This window comes from Galeopterus variegatus, unplaced genomic scaffold (assembly GCF_000696425.1).
Source record: "Galeopterus variegatus unplaced genomic scaffold, G_variegatus-3.0.2 Scaffold862, whole genome shotgun sequence".
Taxonomy (NCBI): Eukaryota; Metazoa; Chordata; class Mammalia; order Dermoptera; family Cynocephalidae; genus Galeopterus; species Galeopterus variegatus.
Window position 1 is genome coordinate 352,483 of NW_007726973.1, and position 9,501 is coordinate 361,983.

Here is a 9,501-nt window from a genome sequence, read left to right on the forward strand (position 1 = left end):
GCCCTTGGTGGCCTTTCTGTCCCAAATACTCTTTCTCTTTTTTGCTAACTTTCCTCCTACTCTCCAGGACCCCCAACGTTCTGATACTGGCCCTGATCCACAGCGAGGGTCCCTGCCTTGCCTAGGAGCTTCCCTAGCCATAGCCTTCCTCTGTCACCACCTTCCCCACACTCTGCTCTGTCTGTGTTCCTGTTTGCCTTCCCCATTAGACCATGAGCTCTTTAAGAACCCCCAGGCACAGCAAGTATCTGCCACACCGATGACACTTCAACAAGTACTACTTGAATAAATTATAAACGCGTGAAGGGCATGTGCGGTATACTCCTTTTACCTGGTACACAAAGACATGTAGGATGGCTTTGGGGTGTGCGTTCACTGTAGGTTTAATTTGTAAAGAAGGAAGGAAAGTGGGTGGGCCATTTCAGGGTTATGGAGGAATCCAGGCGCTCAGATCAAGGCTGAAAGTTTGGGCTCTGGATCTCTGGGCTCAAATCCAAGCTCTGTTGTTTGCTCGTGGTGTGACTTTTTTTTTTTTTTTTTTTTTTTTTTTTTTTTCCGTGTCCGGCAACGGATCGCAACCCTCAGTGTCGCCCCCGTACCGGACCGGGACCGGCAACGGGATCGCAGCCCTCGGTGTTGCTCCCGCGCCTCGCTCAGCCAGTGAGCGGGAACTGGTCTGTATGTGGGATCCGAACTCTCGGTGGGAGCGCCGCCGCGCTTCCCAAGCGGTGCACTACAGCAGTGCGCCACCGGGCCGGCCCTTTTTTTTTTTTTGTGACTTTGAGCAAGTTACTCAACCTCTCTGTGCCTCAGTTTCCCCATCTTTGAAATGGTGATAATGTTTGTACCTACCTGAAGGATTGTGGGGAGGGTTAGATGCATTCACACTTGAAAAGCCATTGAAGGTAGATATCATTATTCCCATTTTACAGATGAGGAAGCTGAGACTCAGAGAGGTGACGTCGCTTGCCCAAAGTGGAGCAGCTGGGATTTGAGCCCAGCCCGTCTCTGTATATGCCAAGGGCTGGAGAAGCATGAGCACTATACCCCCAAGCTCTGAGATTTCAGCCTCTGGGTGGAAATTCCAGAAATATTCTTCTATGGCCTGAAAATGGTGCTTCGCGATGAACCTGCTTTAGTGCCTGGCACATAGTAGGTGCACAATAAATGTTATTTGTGTAAATGGATCCCTCTGAAGAGCCCTTCTAGTCTGCAGCATTCCTGCTCCCTGAATGGTGTTGGGAGGTCCGTTCCTGGATCCTTCCTGGCCAGGCTATTGGCAGCAAACTCTTCCTTATTCAGACCTTTCTTCTGTCCTCGCGCTTCATGGGGGAGGGTCATTAAGAAGGCTTTTTCCCAGGAAGAGCTGTGCCTTCTCCGAGTCTCCGGAGTTGAGTGCCCCAGCCCCCATGCTCTCAAAGGCTGCCCTTGTGGGTTTCAAAACAACCCCACAGCCCTGCGGGCTGAGAACCTGGCCCCAGAGCCCCCTTTTCTTTAGAAACCGAAGGTCCATTCCTAGTTAAAGTCAGCATTGGTAAAACCTAAAGAAAATAGTTTGAGGATGTTTTCAAATAGTGTCTGGTGGAACAAAAGAGCAATTCATCCTCTGTAGCTTTTAGTAATCTGCTTCCCATTCTGGGAATTAGATTGTTCAATTAAGCGAGAGGGCGCCAGAGCAGGCTGCATGACTCAAAAGTTTGCAGCCTCCAAAATGTAGAAGAGAGGGGAGCTGAGCCAGCTCGCTCCTGGCAGGTCTGCCACTCTTTCTCCCTCTGTCCCCATGCAGTTTCCAGTTTTCAGATCCTGGTTCAGAAAACAGCTATATCAACAAGAAGGCATATGTGTGCTTGGGTGTGCATGCACCCTGCTCACTAGGGACCCTGTGTAAGTGCTTCTCTAGTGACAAGTTCAGAGTTTGGAGTAGATGGTGCAGAGTTCGCCTAGGTTGTTCATATCCGCAGTGACATAGTTTCTTTCCTGCTCTGGGTTGTCCCTTGTTCACCAGCTGATGGGCGTTAGGCACGCTTTGGGTGGCTATTTGTACAGCAGTAGGTCTGTGTCAGCTACAAGGCTCTTCATCTGGGGACAAGAGAGTTGGTGGGCACCCTGAAATTCCCTGCAGAATTTTAGGAGTGAGAGTATTTTTCTGGGGAGAAAGTCAATCACTTCGGTAACTTCTCAAAGGACTCATGATGTCCTCCCAAATCCCCTCTTTTCAGCATTTGTAGGTCATTCCTTCATTACCAGGAAGCTCTGCTTCTGTGGTGCTCAAGCTTTACTGGGCGTAAGACATCCATGGGGAAATACGACAAAATGCAGCTTCTTGGGGACCACTCCACAAAGATTGGGATTCAGTGGGTCTAGGAAGGGGTGCAGAAATGTTTGTATTTCTGGCAAGCACCCCGAGGAGCATGCTCTAGGATGTGCTACTCTGTTATAATAATAGATTCTCTTAACCGTCTCATTTAATAAGGCCTGTAGTTTTACACTGAATTAAGGAGATTGCTAAGACAAAAGAAGAAAATAAAGGTTATCATAACTGAGCAGCTTCCTTCTTTCTTTCTCGAATAACTGGGACATCTTTATTTGTCCAGCTTATCCTAGCAGAGGGTGAGGGCCAGACCGTGCTCAGCTTTATATCCTCAGGGTCTAATATAGTGCCTGACACATAGTTGGTGCTCAATAAATGTGTAAAGTAGATGTTTCTACTTCTCCTGGCTATGGGTCTGAGAGCTGGTTTCCTTTCAGGTAAATGCATGGCCACACACAGTCTGAGTTGTTTGGGGGCCTGCCTGATTTCTCCAGTGTGGGTTGGGGCTGGAGGGAGCCTAAAGACCAGTGCTAATTGGTGTCATTGAGTAATTAATGCAAAATCAGGCTCTGAGCTGATTCCCAGGGAGACAGACACTGAGGGTGGCTTTCCTGCTTGGTGGGATGGGAGCTCCTTTCTCAAAGGATGTTCCCAGAGCACTGAGGCGACTGGCATGGTCTGGCAGGGGGTGGATTGGCAGCTAGAATGGGGTTTGTGGAGAACGTTTAGAGGGGTTTTGTGTTGGTGCCTTGGTTCTGCACAATATGGAGCGTGGCTAGTTTGACTTTAAAGAAACACAAACCACAGGCATGGACTCTGGGAGCCAGGCCTGCGTTGATGCTGAAGAATTAATGGGTTCTGAGAGGAGGCCATGGCTGGTGGCACTAACTCAGCATTCCCCAGGTCCTCCCTCTCCTGTGTCCTGGGCCCTCTGGGATGCTCCTACCCCTTGGCATGATATTCAAGGCTCTCTGGGGTACCTCCTCTGTTTACCTTCCCACTGTCCCCTTCTTATCCTGTGCTTCAGCTTGCTGTCCCCCAAGTATGCTGTGCTTTGTCTTCTGGGCTTTGCCCATGCTGTTCCCTCAACCTAAAACTATCTTCAGTCCCTTCCTCTGCTGGGTAAATTCCACTCATCCTTCATAGTTTGGCTCACCTGTCACTTCTTCCAGAAACCTTTCCCTGACCCCCTGTAGCAGTCAGGGTAGGTTGAATTTTGCTACAGTAACAAATACCCACAAAGATCTCGATAGCTTGATGCAACAAAGTTTATTTCTTGCTCACACTACATCTCTGATGTGGGTGCCATGAGGGCTCATAGTCACTCAGGAACTCAGGCTTCTTGAAGCTGCATCTTGACACATGCCTCCATCATAACAGCAGAGGTAGGAAAGAGAAGATGGACAGCCACACCACCTGGCCCTGGAAGCTTCTGTCTGAAGTAACACATGTTCTATTGTTGGCCAAAGAATGGCCAAAGCAAGTCTTATGGTCATCCTTGAATTCGGCAGGGCAGGGATGTATAGTCTTTCCTCGGAAAGGGACATGGAATGTTTACGGACAGTAATTTGGTCTCCAGGCAACCCTAGCTGGGCCCTCCCTCCATCCAGGCCCTTCCTGCGCTGTACTCATACCACATCTACTAACTTGCTCATCTTCCCCCACAGAGAGGGAATCTGCAAAGGCAAGGGGCTAGGTCTTGTTCCTCTTGGGGGCCCTGTTCCCAGCCCAGGGTTTGCTCAGAGAAGATGCTTTGTCAATGGTAGGGGTGGGTGATTGGGCGCCTGGGCCCATTCCTGCTCCTCTGCGGCACAAGCTTGCTGAAGCTGGGGTCATGGTGGGCATCTCCAGCCCCACTGATTCTCCATCTTTCCTTCTGCAGGCACCGGGTCCTCGCCATCTCTGATGGGATCGAGCACATTGGGAACCTCCGCTGGGAGCTGGCTTTGTGTCTTCTGGCAGCCTGGACCATCTGCTACTTCTGCATCTGGAAGGGGACCAAGTCCACAGGAAAGGTAAGAGGTAGATCTGTGAGCAGCTAACCATGGGCAGAGGAGGGCACCAGCTGTCCTTGTAAAAGCTCACAGGTGACCCAGAGAGTGCCAGGGAGATCGTGCTGTAAGGGCCAGTGCATAAGGTGGGAGGTAGGAAGAGCTCTGGACTGGATGTCCACTTGCGCGTTACCTGCACCGCTTCTTTGCGGCAGAACTTCGGGCCATTTCATTTTCCTGTGAGCCTCAGTCTGCTCATCTGTGAAGTTACCTTGCCCTGTCCTGTTGAGTTGAGAGTCTAGCAAGGGAAGGGGGGTAAAGTGCTTTGAAAACTGGGAAATGCTAAACTACTGCGATGATTCTTGTGTCATTAAGACGTGGCCCCAGGTGTGTGCTAGGGCAGGTAACGCTGGCTGCCTCCACAGACAGATCCTGAGATCTCTGGGATGTGTTTCTCTCTCACCTGGAGTCTGTGGCAGGAAGAGCAGCCATTTCTGTCTCGTAGCCTGGCTGTGCCACATGCTCCACGTGGTCTCCAGGGTTGTCCCCTCGTCTTCATCAGGGGAAGAGGAATGAGGGAGGTGGCCGGCTCTTACTGCGTTCACCTGGATGTTACACATGGCTTTTCCATTCACAGTCTGTTGGCCAGAAACTGAGGCACAGCCTCACATAACTGCAAGGGAGGCCACTTATGTGTGGCTCATGGCCAAGTCCAGCCCACTTATGTGTTTTACTTACAAATACAAGGGAGGGAGAATTAGTTGCCAACATTTAGAAATCAGTAGATTTCATATGGAAAAAAAAAATCTGATTCTGGCATCCCTTGGAAATTAAGAGTTGGCTGCACGGGGCTTGCATACCCACACAGCAGCATATGGTTGAGCTGAACAGTAGCTGATTGGCCACAGTCCCCACCGTGCCCTATTGCCCCCATCCTGTCACTGACTGTCAATGCCATTAATTTCCTCATTTTTCACTACTCATTTTTTCTCATGGAAAAGAGGAAAACAAAGCATATCTTATGCCCAGGTCACCCTGACCACATCTCTCCTTGCCTGCCTGCTTCTGGTAGGCAGTTTCTCATAAACTCTGCTCTGAGTTTTTGGCTAGGGCAAGGGCTGGAGATAAAGCCTCTAAGGAAACAGGAACGTACAGCTCTGGGCCCTTTTACAGAAGATGGTCAGTCCCACAGTGGTAGGTAGGATAAAGAGGAGACTGCCAGAACATTTGAGGTAGGCAGACCTGCAGGAGGGAAGTTAGCAAAGCATAGAAGAGCTATCAACAAGCACCATGCTATGGGCTGTAGGGAGCTGAGGGTGTACTAGAAGACAGCCACAAAGGAGCCTGGGTGACCTCAGGAAGTAGAACAGAGACTCTCATGTCCCTTCAGCCAAGGTGATGTTGCCGATCTTTGTTTTCTCTCTAGTTTTTACCATAAACACAATAGGATTTTTCTCTTTTCCAAACATAAAATTGTTGCATTATTAATATATAAGTACTTCTTCAGACCACATACATGCTGTTCCCTACCCCTCCTGTTGCCTCTTCTAGTTGAAGAAAAGGGGAATGACTGGAGCAGTTATGAACCAGGATGCAAACCCCAGGTCTGTCACTCACTAGCTGTGACCTTGGGCATAGCACTTAACTTCTCTGAGCCTCAGTTTTTTCTTTGTAAAATAGAATTGATGATTGGGCTTGCTGCATGGGGTGGCTGTGACGATGAACTGTGAGGGTGCACGTTCAGTGTCTAACAGAGGGCGTAACAGTAAATGCCAAATAAATGGTGATTTTTAACAATCATGTTTTAAAAATAAGATGTATTCATTCAAGAGGGAGCTTCTGAGTATCTGCTATATACCTGGCTTTATTCAGTGGATATCCACCGATGAATAAAACACAGCCTCTGCCTTACCAGACAATATTTGGGAGTGCTTTGTGAACCATGAAGAGTAGGGAGGAGGTATCATGGTTGGTGTCATTATTTATACTACTATGACACCACTCCTTGGGAGTTGATGAAGAGGGGAGCAGGGCTTGGCTGGGTGTGGCTGTGTGTGGTTTTGGGGGATGGGCAGTTTGGTTTGGGTACATGGATGTGCTCCCATGTGGTCTGGAGCTCTTGGGCCCAGGACATGGACCACAGCAAAATTCAGTTCCACTCAGCCCTCAGGAGGAAGCTCAGTCCCGTGGCAGGACTGTTTGCCATTGGCTGGGCAATTGAGCTTGAGCGTTAGAGAATCCTAATGCAGGAACTGGTTTCAAGGCAGGCAGGCTGTGATCCTGGAGGTTCCAGAAGAGGCTCATGGGGAAGGCAAGGCAGGTGCAAACATTGATCCACTGCCTTTCCCTCACTTGGCACTTCACTAGGGGTTTTCAACTGCATTAGTGCCTCAGATCTCCATCGTCTGGGGAGTTGTTGCCTTTATTTTATAGGCAGAGAACCTGATGCTAACAGAGGTTCAGCAGCCTAGCCGTAGTTACATAGCAATTCTGTTCCTTGTCTCTCCTGGGACTCTTGATTACAATTGAGAACATTGTGGTGTTTCGAGCGCTGCCCTTTCCCAAATTCTCCGCAAGGCTTCTTTGCTCTTCTCTCGTAGAAGTGGTAATGACAGCAGTGGTAATAATTGTCAGTGGTCATAGTTAATATTTACTAAGTGCTTTCTTTGTGCTTCATGTGCTATTCTGTTCAGGCTTTGGAATAACACCGTGAGACAGGGGCTGTCATTGTCCCTATTGTACAGATGAGGAAACTAATGGTTGGAGGGGTAAAGTAACTTGCTCCAGGACCCTCCCATAGGAAGTGACGACTGGGACTATATCCAAGCGTTGGTGACCACACAGCCTGTGCTCTGGATAGGTGTACTGTCGTGCCTGTCATCTGCAACATGGGGATGAGGATGGTTTTCTTACAGGCTGGTTATGAGAAGGTAGTTAATGAGATAGCTTAGCACATAGTAGGTGCTCAATGATTATTGGTTGCAGCTCTATCCAAATGGTGCTTTTAAGGGAAATGCTCAAATCAGATGAGCCAATTAAGTGTTTTTCTGAAGACTGGGTCTGAGAGCCTCTTCCGTGTATCCCACGTCCAAGGCCAGCATTAACATCCAGGATGAGATGTGGCTTGCTGGAGCTGTGAGAATCCTTATAAACCATCTGCTCTACTGCTACCCTTATATTATGGATGAGGAAACTGAGGCTCAGAGAGGGGAAGAGACTTGTCCAAGGTTACACAGCAAGTAAGTGTCAGGCCAGGAATGAGAGCCTGGTGCCCCCGTTCCCCAACTCTTTATAAATGACAAGGTTCTATGGGTCACATCTGACAGGTTAGGGTGACCAGGATTCCCTGGATCATCAGGTGGACTCTTCAGGGGAGGACCTGGCACTTTTGTGCCTGTTTATTTCTCCCTTTGCCTTGGAGATAAGTCCAGAGTCCAAAGGCTTTTTGAGCTCTGTACCCAAACAGTAAAAAAGAAAACACCAGGTCGTCTGAGACTTGCTGAGTGGGCAGAAGTCACCCCTGCCCTCTGCCTAGGGGACCCCAGCCAAAGTCACTTTTGTGAGGCTGTTCAAGGAAGAAGCAGCCCGCCTCTCCCTTTTGTCCAGGCTGCAACTGATTTGGCGTTTCCTCTTCGTCTCCTCCATGAAATTCTAGCTGCTTCCCGTCCGCAGATCTCTGCAGAAGTGTCTGTTTATACTAAGTGTTCACTAATGTGAGAAAAGTTCCCAGCCCCTCCTATCTCCAGTCTAAAAACTATATTCCTGGGGCTGGCCCATGGCTCACTCGGGAGAGTGTGGTGCTGATAACACCCTGCCAAGGGTTAAGATCCCCTTACTGGTCATCTTTAAAAAAACCCAAAAAACCCCTCTATATTCTGAACATTAACTCAATCCAACAAGTACTTCCCCTTGCAGGGAGGCAGACGTTGCAGGCCTGGCGTTTCAGCAGGTGGGTATCTAAGAGGGGATTTAGGATCAGGTCACTAATAAGTAGATCCCAGATCAGGCTGTGACAGCACCACAGGTGAAGTCCCAGCAGCACTTCCCCCTGCCCCACCCCAGACAGTGGGCCTCTTGACAGCATGTGGGCCCCAGAGGCTGTGCTGGCATTAGCGTCTCCCCTCAGGGACAACCTTCACAAGAGTCCTTCATGCCATCCCCTCCTGGGCCCCTCCTCAAGGGCCTCACAATCTTCTGAAATCACATAAACCAGCATTAGGGATCTCCCAAGGGTCAAGTGAGCAATCTCTACTCTCAGAAGCTAATCCGAGCTGGAGACATGCTAAATCTCAGCGTAAGTATGTAGCAAGGCACCTGCCACCTAACTGTTGCTTAATAATAAACATTTGTGGAATGAATGAATCCCACCTGTGCCTCAACCTCCCTGGGAGGTGCAGGGGATACAATGGAGAGCATGGTGGAGTGTTGTCCCCACAGAGCATGCAGCCTGTGGGGTGGCACACAGATAAGTGGTTGTAATTCAGAACATTAGTGCTAGCAATAAAGCAATATAACAGTTGAGTGAATCAGATCCTAAGAGCTCGGAGATTCTCACGGGTGAGAATTGGGTATGGAATATTAGAAATACAGCATTTCAGAGCTGGGAGGCATCTTGTTTTTAAAGTCCAAGCCTTGTTTTACAAATAGGAAAGTAAAGGCCCAGAGAGGTTTGAGAGGTTTGCAAGGTTTACCTAAGGTCACTTCACTTGGAAGGTGCAGAGCCAGGATTCAAACCCAGTCTGTGTGCCTTCCTCAAGTCTGGTCTCCATCTGTTCTGTACCTCCAGCTTGGAGTTCATGTGCAGATTCAGTACCAACGCATTGATCCTAGTTCTGAGCGCACAGTAGCACTCGGTACCAGTTTATTTATATTCCTGCCCCAGTCAGATAGCCGCAGTTTTAATTCTACATAGTTATTCTTCCTCTCTCTAGACACTACTAGAAATTCCAGAAATCTCCTATGAACTAACAAACAAAAAACTCCCAGCTTTCTCAATTGTATATTAAATCCTGAGAAAACATAGGCTTCTGAAGCGCTTGCTTTCTTTTTTTTTTTTTTTTTTTTTTGTCTTTTGTCTTTTTCTGTGTCCGGCAACGGATCGCAACCCTCAGTGTTGCCCCCGCACCGGACCGGGGACCGGCTACGGGACTGCAACCCTCGGTGCCGCTCCCACGCCTCGCTCAGCCAGTGAGCGGGAAC

General features: G+C 49.0%; 1 protein-coding gene across 1 annotated transcript in view; it reads left to right on the forward strand.

Annotated features, from left to right (window-relative positions):
• The window catches only part of SLC6A11 (solute carrier family 6 (neurotransmitter transporter), member 11), a 165,492-nt gene that overhangs the window by 67,720 nt on the left and 88,271 nt on the right, over nt 1–9,501 (forward strand). Inside the window, exon 8 of the mRNA XM_008572990.1 lies at nt 4,194–4,326. Within this exon, the coding sequence (XP_008571212.1) occupies nt 4,194–4,326 (133 nt within the window). The remainder of the gene's footprint in view (nt 1–4,193; nt 4,327–9,501) is intronic.